The 23,349-nt window shown below is 36.2% G+C and overlaps 1 protein-coding gene across 1 annotated transcript in view; it reads right to left on the bottom strand.

The window, feature by feature from the left end:
- Nucleotides 1-23,349, bottom strand: part of SLC26A7 (solute carrier family 26 member 7) — a 132,794-nt gene that overhangs the window by 35,681 nt on the left and 73,764 nt on the right. The window contains exons 5-8 of the mRNA XM_063079905.1: nucleotides 12,285-12,437; nucleotides 8,872-8,954; nucleotides 6,597-6,744; nucleotides 4,451-4,564 (exon numbers count right to left, since the gene is read on the bottom strand). Coding sequence (XP_062935975.1) covers nucleotides 4,451-4,564; nucleotides 6,597-6,744; nucleotides 8,872-8,954; nucleotides 12,285-12,437 — 498 coding nt within the window. The remainder of the gene's footprint in view (nucleotides 1-4,450; nucleotides 4,565-6,596; nucleotides 6,745-8,871; nucleotides 8,955-12,284; nucleotides 12,438-23,349) is intronic.

The following is a 23,349-nucleotide window of genomic DNA, read 5'->3' as shown; positions in this document are numbered from 1 at the left end:
GATTCAAAAGACTTTAAAGAAGATGGAAGCAATGAGCTAAATTTTGAAAGAATAAGGGAGTATAGTTTGGCACATCAGAACCTGGAGGCAATCTCAGTGTTGCAGAAAAATATGCCAGCTGTTGTTTTTAGTTGTAGTTGAGCTGCGTCTGCAGCAGATGCCGTCTCTCAGCCCTACTGATCGGTTATGCCTCCTGAGCTCCCTGAAGAGCCCCAGTCTCTCCTCTGCTGGAAGTGAAAAGACGCCTGCAGGGGAGACAGCCAGGGCAGACTGGGCTCCCTCTCACAGCTAACATTCTTTAGAGGGAAGGAGGGAAGAAAGAAATGTAACATTTGTTTGTGCTATTTGTCTAAGCCGGGCCAAGACTTTCTTAATCTCCTGAGGGCCTTTCTTAGATATGCATGCTCTGCATGTCACATCTAAAGGGGATCACTGTAAAAAAAGGTTTCTACATGTCGAGGATAGAAATGTGTCTGGATCTTTGACCATGACACTTGGTATGAAATGATTAGTATCTTTTGTTATCCCAATTCAAACATTTTAATTTGATTTTCCAAAGCATTGAAAGGCTTTACCATCAACCACTTGTGTATTAAATGGTCTAAGTTCACTGGCCAATACAGCCACATTGAGCACTTGAAATGTGGCTAGTCCATATTAAAATGTGCTGCAATTGTAAAATACACACCAGATTTCAAAGCCTAAGTACAAAAGAAAAAGAATATAAAATTATTGTTAATTGTTAATAATTTTTAGATAGAGTTCATGTTGAAATGATATTTTGACTCTATTGGGAAAATTAAAACATATTATTTAAATTAATTTTATCAGTTTCTTCTACTTTTTAAAACATGGCTATTAGAAAATTTAAATTACCAGTGTAGCTCATGTTATGTTTCTATTGAAAAATGCTTCTCTAAAGTGTATGATCCTAAGCCTGGTTTTAAATGGGATTTTCCCAGCTTTATATATACACTGTATTAAAGGACAATAAAAACTGGCTGGTCTGATCTGTCCCTTCTAATGTTAGCAAAACTAGTAGTTTTCTTTCATAATTATTGAATCCTTTTATTTCCCATTTATTCTTTCCACCCATAGTTTTTCACACCTACTCTGTGTCAGGTCCTAGGCTAGACACTGAGGATATAGTGAACCAAAGCAGAAAGAAGCCCATGTTCTCCAACGTCTCTGAGTCAGGGTAGAAGGCAGACATCAATCATATGAACACACTTATGAAGAGAAGGAACACAATTGATCCAGAAGTGGCAGTGAGATCTGAAGGATGGGAGGAGTGAGCTTAGAGGGGAAGGGGAAGGGAAAGGGGAAGGCAGCCACAAAGACAAGGAGAACAGACACTGGAGCCTACAAGGGCTGAAGAATCATGTCCCTGGACAGCTGAGAAGGAGGCAGAGGACAGGCCAAGAGGAGGCTGTACTGGAAGCACTCAGAGCCCTGTAGACAACATCAAGGTCTGAACTCTAAGAACCATGCAAAGAATAACGTGACTATATTTGCACTTTTAAAAGGTAATATAGAAAGACTGATAATGTTTGTGAAAAAAATCAGTTGGTAAATTAACAAGTGTAAAGTGGTCATCATGGGTCCTTTGATTGGTTGTCATTAGCCTAAAAGTTGAAGGGATTTTATGTCTTATAAGTTAATTTACTGGGTATAAGACAGAGCCATTTAAGGGGTTGTTTTGTGAAGTCATGTCACACAGAAAACTGCTTTCACAGATAGCCTATTTAGAACAAAACTTTTAAGACTTGGCTTGTCTAGAACTTTCTTCGAACCATGTCAGTTATCAGTCATACCCACATAAACTTAACAGTTGCAGTGTTAAAGGTCTAGAATGACTACCATGGGAAAGTATCCTTGATTTGAGTATGCACATTAAATCAGATTCTTTCCCTCTGCAATTTAATAGGAATTGTTGAAAAGATTAGTGACCATCTCAACAAGTAGAACGGCAAAAATATATTCTGCTACTGAGCTTTGTTTCCATGAACTATTATTTTGTTAGATTCCTTTCATTTATTTTAAAGTCTGATGAATAGTATACCATGCAGAAAAAAAAAAATCTCCATTAAATAAAAAGTCCTCAGAAAAGTTCTGGTGTTCTAATCAGTCAAACACGTGGCCTCCAGAACAGAGAGGAGATGGGGTACCCCTCTATCCCTTCCCTATTAATCAAACAAATTTATGCCCAGACCTAAAAACAAATACAAGCTTTCTCAAAGTATTCTTTCTTTTAGACATTTGATGTTGAAAGTCACAAAGATTAATCAGATGGCTTCATTATTACTAAATAGCAATTAGAAAAGCAGATAAATGCCTAAGAAAACCCCAGATATGGAACACATTCAAGGTGAAACACCTCAGAGATTCTATTCCAACCTCTATCCTTGTGACAAATGAAGATGCTAATTTGCTCAAGTTCTCACAGCATGTCAGAGGGGAAACGTAAACCAGAAAACTATCTTGGTGCATCCCAACCAAACCAGGACGCTTTAATGATAATTGTTAAACAACAGGTTCTGAAAATATTTTATCATTTTAAATATACTTAATAATAAAATCAATGATAATTGTTTACATTTAAAGAGCATTTATTTGGTGCTCAAGTATTGTGCTAAATAAGCATGTATTAACTCCTTTAACTTTTATAATAATTCTACTTTAACAGCTAAGTCCTATTAATGTAGAGAGGTTAAGTTACTTGTACAAAATCACCCAAACATACTGGTGGAGCCGGAGTACAAGCCCAGGCTCTTTGGAACCCACACCCTGAATCATTCATTATATGTATCAAGCCTGAACATTAAGAGAGGAAACCTTATATACTCACTGTAGTGAGAAAACAGGTGAAAACTACCATAGAATGCAATTTTATAGAATGAAGAGTCCTCAGACTAAGGGATGATATTAAGTACACTACATATTAAACATTCAAATTTAAATCACAAACATATGAAAGAAGTTTGCAGAAATGTTTATGAAGATACACATGATGAACCTACATTTGAAATCACTAACTTTGTAAAAATCAATCAAATTACTTGTGTCACATAAACCAAGGTTGATAGAGATTTTCACTTCTTACTTGATGAGTTTGGCAATTATTTGTCAAATTATATACATTCAGAATTGGTAGTTGCTTCCCCTCTGCTCCATGGTATGTGGATATTAATTTTATTTGTTAGTTTTATGCTACATTTAAATATCTGTTTACCCATCTTTCTCTTGCCACTAGCACCCAAGGTCAAGAACCACATACTTTTAAAAGTTCATTCTTCTATAACCTAAAAAAAAATATTAATGTAGGGTAAACTCCTAATAAGTGTTCTAAATTAGCACACATATTATTTTATAAATTATCATTCAATTCCTATTTTAAACATGAATTGTTTTAATAATGATTAGCTGTTAATGTTAATTTCTTTTATATATATATATATATATATATATATATATATATATGAATTTTCTTGTATGGAACACTGGTTAAGAGTTTAAAATTTGGAGTAAATCTGTGTGGGTCCAAACCCAGCTCTGGTCTGGGGTTCAATCTCTGTTAAGAGCCAGTGAAAAAAGAAAAGAAAAGTTTAATCCCAGTTCTGCCATTTACTAGCTCTGCGACCTAGGTAAATTACTTTATCGCTCTTTTCCTCAACATTCCCATGTAGAAACAAGATGATGATTATACCTCCTTCACAGGGCTGCCTAAATGAGTAAATGAGTTTATTTGTATAAAAAGTATGAGATGCAATGCCTAGCACACAACTCAGTATTGTTTTCACCAGCACCACCACCACCACCATCATCAACAGCATCATCTTCATTATCATCATCATCATCTCGCCAGTAACCAACATCATGCCTGGCATATGGCAGGCTCTCAATAAATACAGAATTCATTTGAGTTCCTAAAAATATAAAATAACTGTTTCTTTAACCTGAAATGTGCACATTTTATTCCACATTTACACACTCATACATCTCTATAGACAGGAATTACAGTGTCAAGGATTGATTCCACATATAATTGATTTTATATTATTTAAAGAAAGTGAATAAAAATTGTAAAAAATGTCATGTCAACTGTTCAAGTGTGCGCACGCACGCGCACGCACTCACACACACACACACACACACACACACACAATCAGAGGCACCACTTCAAAGAGCTTTGGTTTCAAAGGTTGCTAACAATAAAGCTGCCATTTGTACAGAACTTTTTTAGTTTGCTCATTGAATCATTCAGCCTCTGGAAGGGTAATTCATAGAAAAAAGGGGAGAGAGAAAGACTTCCTTGAAACTACTTAAAAAGATTTGAAGAAGTGAAAATATTTTCAGGATGTTAAATAGAAGCTCCCTCTTCCCACTCTCCAGGAGTGGGAATGAAGGAAGGCCCAGGAGCTGTTTTGTCCCTACTGAAGAATGAAGTTACCTGTGTCTTTGCTCCCGTGCTGTAGAGGCCAGCAGTCCTTCCCATGGCAGCAGCACTTGGTATGCAGAAGAAAAATGAAGGAATCACATTGCTGAGGCCATGGGCCAAAAATTCCTGCAAGATTGGTCACAGGAGAATACATCGCTTCTTCATCCCAGCTGACTTTCAGAGACCACAGGTATAATTTGTCAAAGAATGGGGCTGATTTGTATTCCATTTCCTTCTCCCCACCAGTTGGGATTTAACAGTTGTAAGAAAAATAGCTAACATTTCCTAAATACTTACAATGAGCCAGAAACTATTCTAAGCACTTTACTCATTTAATCCTCATAACAACTTTATGGGGAAATACTATTTATTTATGCTTTCTATGCCAATTTGTCCTTTATCTTTTAAATCACTACAATCAGGCTTTTCTTTCCCCCACTCCACCAGTGACCTCCACAATGCTAAATCCAGTGGTTAACTCTACCTTACCTGGCCTAAAGAGGCATTCAACACAGTTTGCTTCTTCCTCCTTAAAGGCTCCTACACTTGGCTTCTAGGACCTCACACTCTTCTGGTTTCTTCCTACCGCTCTGGCCACCACTTTCAATTTCCTTTTTGGTTTCTTCTCATCTAACCAATTGCAAATAACAGACCATTTCTCTTCTCTATCTACATCTTACCTACCCAAACACATGTTGACAGCTCTCAAATTTATATCTCCAACTCGGACCACCCTTCAGAACTTCAGCTCCATATAGCCCATCTGCTACTTGGCATTTCCATTTGATGGCTAACAGGGATCTCAAACTAACTAAACTGGGTTACAGCTGTCTACCATCCCAAGTTCTCCCATGTTCACCCCTATCTCAAGTTCCAATTGCTTAGACCAAAAGCTTTAGAGTATTCTTGATGTATTCCCTCCCTTTTCCCAGATGGCATCCACATCCAATCCAGAATCAACCCACTTCTCATCTCTTCCATCTCTAGATCCTGGTCCAAGTCATCAAATCTCACCTGGACTATTGCAAAAGCCTCTTTACACTTTTCTTGCTCCTGCTGTTACCAATGAGCTCAGACAAATATCCCTGCCCTCACAGAGCTGTGTTCTGGTAAGGGAACACTGACAATAAACAAGATACATGTGCAAAGCAAGGCAGAGGAGGACCTGGTGAAATCTGGATTTTAAGGTTTTAGATTACCAAAGAAGGCCTTCCTGAGAAGGAAGCATTTGAATAAAGGAGCTATGCAGATATGTGGGAAAACAAAATTGCTGGAAAAGGGAACAAGTGTAAAAGTCCTGAGCCAGAAGCATGAACAGTGGGTTCAACGAAAAGCAAGGTGGCAGGTGTGGCTAGAACAGAGTACAAAAAGGATATGAGATCAGAGAGGGAAAGGGATAGTGGCAGGTCATGTACAGCCTTGTAAACCATGAAAAAGGGGCTTTTAATCCGAGTATGATGGAAGCCACTGGGAGGTTTTGAGTGGAGGAAGGATATGGTCTTTATGTCACCACTGTATGTCTTGAAACTAGACCAGTGCCTGGTATATAATAGGGCTCAATACATAATGTGTAGAATGAATAAATGGAAAAAATTTAGTTTTTTTATGGATAAGAAAACCAGTGCACAGACAGGATTAAGATCACATGGTGTGAAAATAAGATTTGTACACAGGTAGTTCAGCATTTGTAACCACTAGACTTCAGCTTCTCTGCAGACCTGTGCATCTCTGTAGGACCACCAGGCTTGAAACAAGACAGGAATATACCCAGAAATATGATCCATATAATCTGCACCCTTTGGTAATCTAAGAATAGATCCTGTATCTTTTTTTTTTTTTTTTTACTAAAAAGTATAAGTAATACGAATGTTATTTGTACTTTGAAATCCATAATTTTTGAACATTAGCATACAATGACAAATGTATTTGGATTCTCCCCTAAAAACCAATCAAAAACAAAAAATCATAGCATCCTTCTTTCAAAAAAGAAAAAAGGTATCATAAACCATGAAAGCCAGATTGTCAGCTTTCTGTGAATGATTTAGAGATTTTTTGTTTTGTTTTGTTCTGTCCCTTCTTGCTATACACATAGGAAAGTTGTATTTTTCATAAATTCAACATTTTTAGGAGCAGAGAGGGGCTGGGGGGCACACTCCACCTGGTTGTCATCAACTGAATATTTGAATTTTTTGGCAGATCCTTGAGCAAGAGCCAGTGAGGCCACATAGCCTACAAGGGCCACTCCAAAAGCTTCGGTGATTACTGCAGAGAGTATGTTCATTGGGGGAGCTCTAGGTGGAGGAATTCTGTGGAAAGAAAGATCATATTGAAGTCATCAACTTCCAAATAATCTGTTACAACTTGCAATGAATTCAACTGTGGTAATGACTCTGAAGTTTACATAGAATCAGTGAAATACCCATGAGAAAACCCAGCAGCCTTGCCTTTAGAAGCCCTTTGTTTTCAACATTATTTAGTAGAAAAGCAAAATTGCAAGGAATACCACAGGGACAATTCCATGTGTCTAGCTGGCATTTATACTCAGGAAATTCAGATTACACAGCAGAAACTCTGACTCAACAAAAATTTTCTGTATCAGAACAAAAGCAAATCTGGAGCATTCTTTCATTCAAACCTTTCCAAATATTTATTTGGCTGGTGTTGCAGACTGTATTTCCTGCCTTGAAGACTACAGTGCTATATGCAAACACTAGTTTACTGTGAGCTACAACTCTTGAGTTAATCCCTAAATTTGCCATTGAGTTCATTATCGTAATTATGTTTTTAACTTAATCCTTTCACGGTGCACTTAACTATGCCTTACATATTTAAGAAAAATATGTATAAAAATTCCATCTACCCTCTGTTACAAAATATAGGACCACAGTTAGCTGTTTCTCCATTTCAAAGAGCTGTTTAAAATATTTCTCTCAAATAATACCCAGCCATTGTCCTACGGTCTTCAGAAAACCACTTGAGCCGAAGAAGTATCAACATTTATTTATCCCTGATGATTCCTTGGGAAACTTACCAAAAAAAAAAAAAAAAGATCTCTCAAACAAAAGTAGAAGAAAAAGGGAAGAGAATTCATGTGATTTTAATAACTAGTATGTAAGCAGAATGCTCAGCCCTTGCATATTAGCTACTTCATTTAATTTTCCCAACAATGTCCAAACCAAGTATCATTATACCCACTATATGGAGGAGAAAACATTTTGAGAAACGTTTGGTAACACATCAACAGTCACAAAGTGAATGGCCAAGCTGAAGTTCATTCTCAGCTCTATCTCTTTTCAAAGCCATGCTCTTTGTACGATTCCTTAAGAGTATGGGTCTGGAAAGGTCGTTCAAAATGAAAGAGAATTAGAAGGAATGAAGAAGAAGCCAGACTTCTTTACCTACTTACTAAAGTTTGCTTCCAAGACAAATCGATTTGTATCTTTACAGGCCCTAAAATACATGCTATACAAAACTGCTACCATTTCAAACTATAGGAACATTTGTTTTATGAAAATTAAGGGTGCCTAATTGCCTGATTATTAACAACAAACTGACCTAGAAAGAAACAATAAACTGATTCTAAAAGGTGGAAAAGCAAAGAATCCTTGAGAAAATTCAAGTTAATTCAGATAATCACCATGAGCCTGTATCTACATAGGCTAAAGACAGAGGATTTTTAAAATTAGTTTTTCAATCCCTGAGAATGTTTCTACTATTCTTCTGCTTTAATGTAGTTAGAAGCCAAAATTTACCTAACAACTGTAAGTTTGCCCCAAAATTATATTTATTATTGTATATACAGCCTATTAAAAGGGAATAACCCATAAGACTCTCCTCCTTCTCTAACATGCCTTTATTTTCTTTCAGCCTATATTTGGAACAAACTTTTGCTTTTTTATAGTGAAAATCTCCTCTTTTGCTAAACTTCCTCTTAGTGTCCAGAGAAAATCTTAGGTTGGGTAGAGCACCATGTCTTCTCCACTTCCGTCCTCTCTGGGTTTGCTATTTCAGATGATGTTTGTCAACCTTTACTATGATTTAAGTGAAATAAAAATAACCATAAAAATATGTATGTGCGTGGGGGTGGGGGTGGGCTGGCTAAATCCCAGAGCAGGACTCTAAGTTGCAAATTTGATGCCCCCAATTTTTTCCAAATAATTCTTTGTAAATACCTTCCTAATCTTTTCCCTGAAGCCTCTGTATAAAACAGTTATGAAACTTCCTTAATAATACATGAACAGTCTAGAGAGTTACTCTTTCTCTATACATGTAGTGTTTTTTCCCATCATTTTATAATAGAAGTTAATTAGAATTTTTCCCATGTAGGGACAAATCAAAATGAAATCCATACCCGCCCACCCCAGTCCCTTCCTCCATAAAAACAAACAAACAAACAAACAAACTATATATATATATATAAAATACTACATTACCCTTTTGGAATATGACCAACTACTTCTAATCCATATGCATTTTCCATATTGGTACAATAACAAGCAAATGATGCAGCAACAATCTGTATGGTTCCATTTGAAAAAAGAAAAAAAGTATTACTGGCCTCTCAAACATCATAAAACCATTTTTAAAAGTAAATATTGCTTACGTGTCCCTTGATTGCCAAGAGTAATGTAGAAGCTCCACAAATATTTTTAAGTTAACGAAATATTAAAAATCAAAAAGTCCCTCTGAGTTTTTAAATTTTTTAAAATTTTAAAAAATTTTATTATTTTTTTAATTGACACATAATCATTGTAATTCTGAGTTTTGAGAGCACTTAATTTACAGTCTCAAAATTAGAAGACTCCCCGGAAATATGGCTTTTCTAATATTCTACCTTATATCAACCCAGTTATGTTTAATTTTGGAGGGAAGCAAAATACAGACATGAGTGTGTTTACAGACACCACAATCCAACATAAATACCTGTCTCTCATAACTCGATAGGATGCTTTGTAAGACAGCAAGTTTTTCCTCCATGACAGCAACCACTCAAGAGTTCTAGATACCGCACTGATATTCCTAATCTATGTTAGTAATCAATGATGATTTACAGTCTCCTTGAATATTTTTGAATTTTGAGCTTTTACTATTTCTTGAAGGACAACATGCTAGTTCACAGCCTGCTGGTCTTAAGATGACCCCCGTGGAGTCTCAGATTCCCTACATTTCTGTAACTGAGATATGCTAAGCAAGATCACGTGTCCTGTGCCTACACCCATAGAATCTCTAAAATGCATGTCAGAGGCCATCAGCCTTTATTCTCCCAGCCATGCCACCCTAATGTTTTCCATCCATTTTCACATTCTCCTTTTATTATTCTGATAACTTTAATAAATACTACAAATTTCACATGGTTGTAGTGTCTGTTCATTTGGAACAGTTTATCTTAAGAGAGACATACAAATTGTCTACTCAACGTACAAATTTACCAAATATGTGGCCAGAAAAAAAGTATAACAAAATCACACTAGCAAAATTAGGAATATCTAGCAATTAATGCCCAATAATACTATTTTGTAATTTTGCTTCGTTTTTTCCTATCTGTGTATTTCTGTTCTCTGTGATGATATTCAACTAAACTTGCAGAGATTTTTAAAATGAGCTTAAAAAGCAACAAAATAGTCCCGGTTATAATGTTAAATTTTATTAATATTATATAATGCTATATAATAGTATTTTCTAAAGATGACAGTGGTACCTAAAGATTCAGGCTATTAAGTTAAAATCAAAAATATTAACATATTCAAATATTCCTAAGCTAATCAACACATTTTAATTACCCATTATCATCATGAAACATCTATGCCAGTTCAGAAAATATTATAATCTGTAAAGAAAATATACCATAGCCACTAGATACTAATCCTTATTGAAAATGGAAGAATGATGATGTTTAATACACATAGCCAATATTAAATTAAGTAACCTAGGTCACCCAATTAGTCTTGGAGACAATGTCATACTTCCTCACTGTGCCTTTTAACATAAACTTCCTTTATCAGTTGCGTCATTGGTCCCTCTTCAATGTTATTTCAATATTATATGTGTGCATGAGGCCAGCACTGCCCTTAGACCTGGGCAAGAGGGGATCCTGCCCCAGGTGGGCCAATGCTTCAGGGGGCTCTAATCTGGCCCTCCTCTAACTGAAACCTTCCACATAAGATGTGAGCTTTGTCGGGGGGGTGCCTAACTCAAACCTGAACCCCTCTTTGTGAATCATACTCTGGATACTCAGGAATATATAATTTCCTGTCCAAATGGCCCCACCTATTTGCAGGGCATCTTCCCGAGGCCCATCCTCTCAGGGTGGCCTTAGGAAGACTAAAGGACAGTCATAGCCGTGGTGGGGTGGAAATGTGTTTGGAGTTCAGACACTGGGGCTAGGGTAACCACACGTATACATATGAATCCCCTTGTGGGTGGGATACAACTAGAGTGGGAAGAGAAGGAGCAGGCCAAGAGGCTAGGTCTCCCATGCTGCTACATTGTGGCAGAACTCAAAAGAATGGAATTCTCTGTTCTAACCTGGCTTTCAAGGTCATCGATAGGGTACACTACTCAAGGCAGGAAAAAAGAACTTGTTTTATTCAACATTATGATCTACGACTTTTAAGTATTTGAGATTACATCAGTGCTTTTGCCTTCAGTCTTGCAAATGTTAGGGGCAACACTGCATAAGGAATATCTTCTATTTTATTATAAGAATAATATTCTTACTAGTTTTGCAGAAATAAGCAACTGTTTTATTACTAGCTCAATAGCCTTCCTCCTTAAGTTTATTTTTTAATTTTTGGTTTTATAAAACTTATTTAATATAGCTTTCCAAGATATAGTAAGCATTTCTTAATATCTATAGGACTTTGAGATAAGGTGGTACATTTCACAGTTGTTGCAGTGAAAACTAATAATCATAGTACTCTGCATTTTTATGGCTTTTTTGAAACAAGTGCACACATGTTATAGAGATCACATATGTTATATGTATCTGAACAAATTATCTAGAGGATAGATTTATCCATGGCCTACCTATGAAGAGAGGCTTTCCATCTGGGTTCTACAGGAATGAGTCATATCCTTCAGGGATAGTTTCCAATGTGCTAGCCTTATAAATGTACATAAACCTGTACTATTTCAACAGTATGAAGGTATATTTCAATAGATGAAACTATTGAGACACAACTTGTTGTGTAAGTGTACAAAGATCTTTAAAAACCTAAAGCCAATTAATAAGTAAATTAGTAGGCTGTAGTTGTGTTAACATTTCATTTCTAACTTAATGCTTTGTTTAGTTGAGCTCCCTTTAGAGGCTCTTAAAATTTCAGAACATATTTTTTAATGCCACAACCCTTAGCAGTGAAGTATAATGTATTGGTTTCCTAGGTACAACAAAAAAATATTTTAAAGATATTTTAAAGAATGTCATAAAGGGACATTTGTCAATTGATAATATTTCTAGTCATATTATACAGATGCCATATTATTGGGATGTGGTATCATATTTTATTGCTTTACAGAGGATCATGCCAGAGTTCTTTTGAATCTCACCCTTAGAAATGTCTCCTTATTTAAGATCTTAGGCTATGTGTTCCCTTATTTATATAAAAAATTACAAGCATATGAGAAATGCTGTATAAATTGAAAACATGTGTGCCTCCTTTTTTAAATTATTGATTCAAAATGTTTCTTATTCTTACATTAATGTATAGCTACGCAAATTAGCCCTACTTTAATGAGAGACAGGAGTAGCTGTGGGTTACTGCAAACAATATAGTAAGCATCTGCAGATTACCCCAACAACTGATAAGCTTTGTATAGCAGAAAGCTAAAATGTTGATTTCATACTTACCAAAACTAAATCGACAGGAAGAACAACTTTAATTTTCCTTTTAAACTGTTCATTCAGCTCTTTAACAAGAACAAGGACCACGATGCTCAGCAAGGATAAGAGCAGAGCTTCCAGTCTGACAGACTTGATGTTTTCAAAGACATATGCATAAATCTGTAGTGATGAGAAAAAACATGAGCAAAATTTTGGGTCACCCATAATATACCAGCATTGAAATCTAACCCCAAATAAACTCAGTGATTTTTCTAAAACATCGTATTGGCTAGGGGGTTGAAGGTCAGGGGTAGTAAGGCAATTGGTGCAGACTCGGGGTAAAGCTATATATTCGTTTGCATGTACAAAATTGTTTGGCCTTTGATTCGCCCATCAAATAATCAAAATGCAGGACTTGCACCTTCCTACATCAGGATGCTACTAAAGAGAATGATTCTTCTGGCTCCTTCTCTGATAGTTCAAGGGGCAGAGTCACTATAACTCATAGTTACATGCAGATTCATCATTCAGAGCAGTGAGTGGAACAGGCTCCCTATCTTCAGACCCCATCACTCTTCCTCAAACCCCAGAACCAAGCAAACACACATACGAACCACGCACAAAAGAGTTAAGAATTGGTATTTAGCTGACATCAGATATTTGGCTTAATGTAAAATATTACCATGTTCTCAGTCATTCAGCATTTATTCATTTGTTCATTGCCACATATGTGCCCAGTGCGAGGTCGGCAATGATGAACAATTTAGATACAGCCTCAGTATTTATGGGGCTAATAGTCTAGTGTAGGAATTGCTAAGTAAAGCAATAAATTAGTGCAGTACAGTGCTGTGGACAAGGAAGGGGCACCTAAATTATATGACTTAGAGGTGTGAATGGTTGGGGGAGAGCTTCCCAAAGAAAATAAATAGGAATTGGCCAGTTTATGGATGGTGGGAGAGGAGGGGGGAAGGAGACGGGGAGAAAATGTTCTGCTTGAAGAGCACATTTATAAAATTTAAGGAATAGAATGAGAGGAGAGGAGTGTATGACTTCCTGAAAAATATGGTCAAGAAACCAATACAATTATTTGTTTTTAAAAATAAGCAGGTCTATCGGAAATTGTCAACATCAAAGAATTTGCTTGAAACTAAGAAGTGGGCATAATACATTAATATCAGATAATCTTGGTAACTTGGTATAATCTTACATGGCAAAAAAAAAGTAGAATAAAAAATGTGAGAATAATGTCAAGGAAATGGGAACTGTGCCACATGTCCTCGTGAACTGATAAAGCATTATTTAAAACAATACAAAAGAAACTGAAACCCTTTACAGAGTAAAACAAAAGGGAACTGGTACAATTCACTTGGTTATATATATTCATATGATAGTCTACATACATTAAACACATTGTTTTAAACAAAACACATAATTATTGACATGGAAAGGCCTTCCTGTTATGATGCTAAGTGAGAAACTAAGTTTTAAATAAGTATGTGTGGTTTGATATTGTATGAACTGAATTGTGCCCCTCTCCCTCAAATTCATATGTAGAAGTGCTAACAACCCCCAGTACCTCCAAATGTGACTTTATTTGGAGAAAGGGCCTTTGAAGAGGTAATTAAGGCAAAATGAGGTCATATGCATGGGTCTTAATCCAATATAACTTGTGTCCTTATAAGAAGAGATTAAAACACAGACAGGCAACGTGCACAGAGGAAAAACCTTTCTTGCGTGAGGGCACAGCAAGAAATCTGACATCTGCAAGCCAAGAAGAGAACCCTCAGAAGACACCAAAACTGCCAACACCTTGATCTTGTACTTCTTGATCACAACCTCCAGAATTGTGAGAAATAAATTGCTGTTTAAACCACCCAGTCTGTGGTATTTGTTATTATAGCCCTAGCAAACTAGTATAGATATCATTTTTTATGAAATAAAATTTCATACTTTAAATACCTATGCATATGTCTGAAATGTCAATAGATCTGCATAAGGTCGTACCACTCATATAATTTTAAAGATTTTAGATAGTCCTTAAATGTTTGTCTTCAACATGTCTCTTAACTCCTCTTCCTCTTGGACATACTGAATCTGGTTTTTATAACTTCATTTCTATTTGTCCACAGCACATTCCCAAGTCTACTCTCAGATGATAAAAACTCCCTTTTATTTTAGCCCATGGTTGTTCTTACAGCAGCCCAACTTGTTGGTGTTCTTTGTCCTCCCTATTTAGCATCTCATACATAATTTGACCACAACCAAAATATTAGGTCAAAATATTACACAGACCATGGATCAAAAGAACTTATATAGAGACTATGTTCCTTAGCATCTCTTAGAATTCTACTTAGTAGATTTCCTTATCAAAAGACTCAGCCTATCTGGTCCAGGATTCAAGAACTTACTTGGTATAAAAGAGATATATTAGGCTATCCAAGCCTGAATTTCATATATTGAATATTATCATTAACATTTTAACTCTTTTAAACAAACAAACAAACAAAATTATACTCAGTTAAAAGTGGAGATTCACTGGGTGAAAAGGATCAGGTTAATGTAGGCTTTTCAGAAACCCCTTCATCTCTGCAATTAAAACAATACTAGTTGTACAATCAGATATGTTAGGAAATAAATTAGAGGTCATAGCTTTGTTTGTTATCTTTTTCACAGTATTCTATTTTATTCCATACACTTAGAAAGAAAATTAGGTACTACAATATCATAGTTATTTAAGATATAGATGATATTTTTCCTCTCTGTCTCTCTATGTTGTATAATTGTTCACAGAAGTCCGACAGCAAGTGAAGGAACATGGTCCATTTCTCCTAGTTACCCATTACTCAAAGCACAGGATAAAAATCCAAAATGCACTCAGTGAAATATATTCTACAGGAGATAGGGATAGAGATGTCAAGAAAACGTTGTTCAGCTGCTTTCTGATGGTTTATCGTGATCCAAGAATAAAATTGAGAATATTATTCAGATGATTTGTCAGGAAAAAAACAAACACCTAAATGTTTTAAAGCATTTAGAGGAGTATTCTTTCTGCTTTTCTCATGGTAAAGCATGCCATAACAGTGCCTGTATAAAAGAGGAGGAATATGCAAAACTCCTAAGCCTTACCAAATGTGCTGTAGTGTGCATTTCAAGAACATGTGTTAGCAGTAATAAAAATGGCCACCCCAGAATGAAAGGAATGATAAAACCCCCAGGGTTTTTTATTGTCTGCCTGGATTAACATACAACTCATCGAGCAAAGCGCATCTCACAAGACACTCCAGAAAAACATGGGGGTGGGCAGAGGCTCTTTACAACCAGCATAAAGAACACAATAGAAGAGCAGGATTGTGAGGGGTGTCGTACTAATGACTGTCATATGGACCCATGAGAGAAGTCATAAGCTAAAGCAGCCTCATTGGAGATGGGCGGCATATGGAGATAGAGATAGGGATGGGGCTAAAGATGGACAACCCCCCCCCACACACACACAAGTGCATTTGCATGTGCACATTTAATAGGGTTCTGGGCATCCTAAGCACACATTAAATTGCTCATTTCTCCTATAAATCCAGGCATTTGAGTATGCTATCGTGCACTAATCTACAGTAGATAAAAATTCCTATCAAGGATCATCATTTGCTTTCCAGATCTCAGAGAAACAAAGATAATGTTTATAACTGGTATGTAAGCTATTTCATTAGAACTAACAAATCTATTTAATAAAATAGTTCAGCTCATTTTGAAATTATAATACTAGCTCTTTAAACTGACCATTTATTATAACTTGACATAAAATGAAAAATATTGATATGCATAAACAAATCCATTTTGAGATATTTCAAAGAATGAAAATCACCTATTCAAAGTACGTATATTGTTTCTTATTATTTTTTTTGGAGGCAAGCCTTTTCTAAAGCACTGAATGGACATTTACACACCATATATATATATATATATATATATATATATATATATATATATATATATATATATATATATATATTTATACAATGTGTTTTTTTCTGATTTGGCCATTGTTTATAAATTTGTTTGTGCTTTTTTCACTGATAGATTCTCAACTCCCGAAATGGGGTCTGGAAGAAAGTAGGTACTCAATAAATATTGTTGAATTAATTCATACTTTAGTCTAACATAGTGATAGTAGCAATAAATCTGTAAATCAGGGTAGATTTTACCCTGAATAAAAAGAATGACAAAGAGAGGAAGGACCTAGATTTTTCTTTTCTCACTAGCAATACTTGATCTACATCACATTAGGGAGATTTGTAGTTATCATGTATTCATTTATTCAACATGTTTACTGAGGTTGTATTATGTGCAAGATATTGAACTAAAACCTAAAGCTACCATCACAATAAATTTCAGGTAATCTATATTTGATATAGACAATCTGCTATAAGAAATCTTTTTTTTTTTTTGTCATTTTTGTGACCGGCCGCACCGCGCTCAGCCAGTGAGTGCACCGGCCATCCCTATATAGGATCCGAACCCGCGGCAGGAGCACTGCTGTGCTCCCAGCGCCGCACTCTCCTGAGTGCGCCACGGGGTCGGCCCCAAGTAATCATTTTTAATAACTCTAATTTACATGAATGAAGCAAAATCAGAGGCTGAAAGAGCTTTTATTCAGTATTCAGTTAAGAAAAAATAAACAAAGGCCTCCCTGGGACTGTACCTATTCAATCATTTCCTACTGTGCAATTGTCACTAAAGTTCTAAACGAGGCACTGTACGGAAACACCTATGCAGAAAAAAAAATCTAAAGTGTGTCTGCTTTGTTAAACTTCATGATGCAAAGAAACAGATCTTACATGCTTAGAAAATATTAGCAATTGCTGAAAACTAAATGGAGTTTCTGCACAATACTCAATTAATCAGAAAAATGCTATCAATCAAAATATCCCTTTCACCAGCATTCTGGTTGCTGCAGATTTTGCTGTAATACAACATACATGAGAGGAAAAGAAGATTTTAAAATTTTTAGAGTATGATTATACCATTAAAAACAATTTTTTAGTAGTAATGATGAATACATTTTTGAAACTATATATAAAGAGACCATAAAGAATATTCAAATATATATTTATTTGCTAAAGAGAATATGTAAACCCTTTAGTATTATTTATCTTTCTTGTGCTACTTTTGTACTAAAGATCTATCATAAATAAGTTTGTATTTTAGTAGAGGAACAACAGTCTGGTAGTAAAATCAGCAAGCTTTAATTAATCTGTCAGCACAATACTTTAATAGTAGGTATAAACTAATAATCTGCAATCTATGAGTCTTAATTCCCCAAACATGACTTTGAGTTAGCCATCACCACAAAGACAGGACTACCTCCAGAAAAAAAATGGTAGCATCCATATATGCTTGCTACCATGTGTGTAAACTTTTGTCTGAAAACACTTTTAGCATAATCTGTGTACAGATATGTGTCTAAAAATAGGGACATTTTTCCCCTATGTCTTAGGAAGAGTATTTTTTAAAATAAGACAAAGGTAGCACTACCAAATAAACCATTTCACTTATTGTAACTACTTAAAGTCCTATGTTGAATAAAATTTATTACATAATCCATCTAGTTGCCTATTGCTTCTATCAGAAGCCTTGTCTCACAACAGGGAGCTCTCTGTGCCAGTCATGGCCTTGGTACAGATTTGAAATGTTGTGTTAATCACATTTACTGTTGCATCGTATGGATAATTTCAGTCACCTTCTAATTTTAAAAACAACTAACAAACAAAACCATAGAATTTTCTCATCATTCACAACTGGGTTTTTGTAGTGGGCTAATTGTCTCCCCCTATACCCTCAAAGACACACTTACATCCTAAACCCCAAAACCTGTGACCTTATTTGGCAAAAGAGTCTTTGTGGATATAATTAAGGATCAGGAGATGAGATCATTTGGAATTACCTGGGTGGGCCCTAAATCACATGACAAATGTCCTTAATGTCCTGATAGGAGAAAAAAGAGACCAAATCAGAGGGGAAGGCCGTGTGAACACAGAGGCAGAGACTGGAGTGATGCGGCCACAAACCAAGGAATGCCTGTAGCCCACAGAACCTAGAAGAGGCAAGGAAGTTTTCTCCACTAGAACCTCCAGAGGGAGTATGGACTAGACAATACCTTGATTTTGAACTTCTGTCCTCCAGAAATGTGAGAATAAGTCTCTACTTTTTGTTAAACCACCAGGTTTGTGGTAATTTGTTACAGTAGCTAGAGGACAGGAACACAGTTACTAAATCAAATGCTTCTTGCTTCTAAGACAATTCAGTGAGAGTGTTAGGGCAGAACTGTGTTCCCTGAAAACTCATATGTTGAAGTCCTAACCCTCAATACAGAAGGTGACTGTATTTGGAAATATGTCCTTTGAAATGGTAGTTAATGTAAAATGAAGCCATTAGGGTGGGCCCTAATCCACTCTGACTGGTGTCCTTATAAGAAGAGGAAATCAGGACATACAGAGAGACAGTGGGACCACCATGTGAATAGGCAGCAAGAGGAGGGACGTCTGCAAGCCAAAGAGAGAGGCCTCAAAGGAAAGCAGCCTTGCCAGCACCTTGATCTTGGAATTTTAGCCTCCAGAACTGTGAGAAAGCAAATTGCTGTTGTTTAAGCCACCCAGTCTGTGGTAGCTTATAGTGGCAGCCCTAGCAAACTAACACAGAGAGCAAAGGGGACTCAGAGCTTTTGTCCTTGGAATCGCAGGTAAACCCTAGCAAATTCCCTCTTCTTCAAATTAACAGAGGTAGAAGTATTTTAAAACACAAAATGAAACTAAACAGAAAGCTTTAAGTAATGGTTACTAAATGCTTAGTACCATTAAGAGAGGGCCAACTTACTGAGCATCGATTATAGATCAATTAAGCATGCTGAATATCTGTGGTTTGGATTACAACTAAAGTGCCTACCTAACAAAGGTAGTGTTCAGAAGATGACACTTGTCAGCACTAGATAAACCTTAAAAATCAACCAGTTCCACACACTCATTCTATAGGTATAGAAACCAAGGTTTCAAAGGCTAGTGAGCACGGAGTCTTTGACTTGCTTTTCTGGTGATGGGACTCAGTGGCACCTGGCTGCTCTCCTCACCCCCTGGCCTTCTGCCTTCAACACCAGCAGCAGAACTATGTCAGTACAAGGGAATCAAGAAAGCCTTCCAACTTTATTCTAAAAGCCATTAGTACAGGGAGTATGAATTTCCCCTTAACATAAACATATTTGGTGAAAGTCTGCTTGTCTCTGTAAGTACATTCACCCTCATTTCTGCTCTCTACCCTGAACATAGAGGAATTTTCTTATTTTTCCTACACAGACAGATGTGGGTAGGGAGGTGGAGGGGCAGATTGAGGAAAAAAGAAGGGGGAAATTGTTTAAACATCATCACTTTCTAGAACAGCGGGGGAACTAACATTTCCAGGCACTATGCTGGCCATCTGATAAGCAGTGACTTATTTAATTCTCCAGTTACTACAAGGTGGGCATTATTATTTCCATTTAACACCTGAGGAAAATAAGGCTTGGAGAACTCAGGTAAACTGCTTAGGGTCACACAGATATTAAAACAGTGGAGCTGAGATATAGCTCTTGGTCTGTCTCATTATCAATCCTATGTCTTACTGGCTATATATATAAAACTAGAGTCGGGTCTAGTCTTGTAGACAAACCTCAGAAGTTAATGGAATAGAATTACAGAATTTCTGAAAATCCACTGGGAAGGATCTTAGAGCAAAATCATTCTATCTGTCCCACCAACATGCTTAGGGGCTCTGCATTTGCTGTTTTTTTCTGCCCAGAACACTCTTAACCCAAATCATTCTATGGCTGGGTCTCTCTGATCTTTATGGCCTCCACTCAGAAGTCATGTCCTCAGAACAGACTTCTCTCACCACCTTATCTGGGCAGGCCCACACCCTTCCTTCTATCACATTAGCCACCTTAATCAAATTTCTTGGGTCCCTCATTAACACTATCTGAGATTATCTTGTTCACCGCTTTGTCTCCTCTTGCCTTACTTCACACCACTCCTCAGTAGATTCAATAAAATTCCATGGGAATGGGATTGTTATGGCTCAACTGTATCCTCAAGGCCTTTGAGGCAGTCAGTAAATACTTATTGAGTAAATATGTTCTAGTGGATCTCTAATCAAGGATGCATGCTAATCTCTTCCCATTTATGCATAGTTTATAATCTCTCCAAATTATGCTGTTGAACATTTAAAGCAGCTTTCACATCCTTGAAGCCTGTATTGCCAGGCATGCCTTCTCCCCACCCCAACTTAAATACTGAATATTTGAACAGATATTTGAACAGATTCATATTTGAATCTTATGTCCAAATAGATCTAGATTCCTGCCCAGAGACCCCTAAATACAACTCTGACCATTCTGAAATTGACATTGGTATCAGTTCTCTTTGTTCCTAAGAATTTAATGTGTACTATAAACTTTGCCTATGTATTAACACATCAATAAACATTTTAGAACAGGCATTAATAAGTTTAAACCCTCCCAAAACCCTCCTTCTCCTTAAAGAGTAAACACAAATAGAAAAACAAAAAAAATTTGGGCCAGCCCGTGGCTCACTCGGGAGAGTGTGGTGCTGATAACACCAAGGCCACGGGTTCAGATCCTATATAGGAATGGCCGGTTGGCTCACTAGCTGAGCGTGGTGTTGACAACACCAAGCCAAGGGTTGAGATTCCCTTACCGGTCATCTTTTTAAAAAAAAAAAAAAAATTTGAAGTTGAATATCAACCCTAGGTTTTGTTTTCATGAGCACAAACAAAGCCTCAAAAGAAAAAAAAATTCTATTCATTTTTACATCATTATATCCACATTTCTGATCAATAACTGTATCTCACACTGGAAGTAAATTGCTTCAAGGGATGAATTAATTTTCAGACCAAAATGTGGTCTAGGGGAAGCATGGTATGTTAAACAGCTAAAGACCACATGGGTATACAAAACTCTCTTGGACCAAACATACAACCAAGCGTGCCAAAGTCCAGGTGGCATCCAGCCATCCCTTCTTTAGAAAATTAGTTTAATTTGAATTACTTGAGAACTGGATTTTGTGGTAATGCATTTTTCAGTGAATTGTGGAAGATGGAGAAAGCTTAGCCCAAGATGGTTGAGCAAAAATATTTGCTCTCTGATTTAGAAATTTAAAATAATCTTTGTTACAAATTTCCATATAATTGTTCCATATCCAAATTAAACCTGCCACATTTTCTATCCCCTGCATCACTGATTGATTCAAGCTGCAGATGAAAAGTCTTTTTCTCTCCCCTTCAATTTATTCTGACCATTTTTCAGGATATATTGAACATCCCTTCAATTCACAATAGAAATGTCACAATATCTGTGGAGAAAATATGGGCTTTCATAAACCACTAAAGCATGTTCTTGATTCAGAAATCCCAGAGAGCCTACGCCTTCAAAGTAGATTTGTCCTCCACATATAAACCTCATTTGTACATAGTTAATTGTGATCTCATTCCCTATAAAGGAAAATGTTTCATTGGCTCTGATTTCCTTCTGACGTTTCTATCCCACTTTATTAACGTTCTTGGGTCCTGCTTTCCAGTCTTCACAGTCCAAATTAGAAAAGTGCTTTGCTTGTACTTCAGAGGTGGGGTTGGGAATGAAACTGTTTTCCAATTCTGAATTGCCCCATGTTTAAAGAAAAGAATAAAAACTTCCAAGAAGGGTAGTTGAATATAATGCCAAGATTGCCTTTTGCTCTTGGATTTAATGTACAGAACTGAACATTATTATTTAGAATAGTACTCATATAAAACCATGCCAGTGAAATTAGCTTTGCCAAATTTATCATAGGCTGCTACAGGCTGAGACACTGGCGTCATCTCAAAGAAATCCACATGTGCTAATATGGACTAGGACTTTTTGTAATTTTTATTGTGCCTTTTGGGGAAAACATCTTTTCTAATAAAAAGATACTTCATCACTTCTCAATTTAAAAAATATCCTTTTATTCTATAGAAGAATTAAACTTTTCCCTCTTATCTGGGTGGGGAACCAACTCTTCAGTCAAATGTTTGACTCTTAAGGATGACAATAATAGAACAATTTAGCTGGTGAGCCAAGATCCCAAGGAAGAAGTGACCTTTGTAACATTATTGTTTCTGCTTATTTTAAAATATATTCAGCACTGCTAATAATTTATTGAATGGGGTTATAAGTGCTGAGGTGGATTTGAGCTGCATCAATGGAAATATCTGTAGATAAAAATAAACTAAAAAAACATGGCATTTCTTAATTCTGATGACCAACCCTCATTAATAGCAGATATATTTATTTTAAAATTTTATAAATTTCAAAATCACCATTATTTTTAAGCTGCAAAAAGAGATATAACTGTTTTTGTTTTATTATTTAGTTTTGTTTATCTGATTAAGAGTCCTCTATAGAGGAAAAGCATTACTATCTATTACTTTAAGTAGCACTTTAAAAAAACTATAATTTGTTACAGCCAAGTGTTCATTACTAGTAAGGAAGATAATGGCTTCCATTTAATGAATAACTATGAATCCCAATAGGTATAATCATCTTCAATTTACAAAACAGGCAACTAGAAGTCAAAGACACTAGGTCATTTGCTCAGACCAGGACTAGAGCTATGATCTGAATCTGGGCTTCTTTCTTTTTCTAATTGAAAAATAATTGATTGTATATATCTGTGGGATACAGTGTCAATATCAATACCCATGTGCAACATATGATGCTCAAATCAAGATACCTAGTATATTCAACATTGCACAATGTAATCATTTTCTGTAGCCCCTTTACCAGTTTCTCACTAACCCCTCTCCCATCTCCCTTTCCCACCTCTGGTGGCCTCAGCTCTGTTCTCTCCTTTTGAAAGCTCAACAAATTATTGTGACTGTTGTATCTTTCTTTATTTTTTTTAGCTCCCACTCATGAGTGAGGACATGTGGTATTTCTCTCTTTCTGTGCCTGTCTTATTTCACTTTACATAATTTTCTCTACTGAATGTAGGCTTCTCTGATTCTAAAGTTCCTTCTCCTGTTTCTTCTTTCTAAG

Source organism: Cynocephalus volans, chromosome 15 (genome assembly GCF_027409185.1).
Source record: "Cynocephalus volans isolate mCynVol1 chromosome 15, mCynVol1.pri, whole genome shotgun sequence".
NCBI classification, from domain to species: domain Eukaryota; kingdom Metazoa; phylum Chordata; class Mammalia; order Dermoptera; family Cynocephalidae; genus Cynocephalus; species Cynocephalus volans.
The sequence above is the reverse complement of the archived record's forward strand: the minus strand, read 5'-3'. Positions and strand labels throughout refer to the sequence as shown.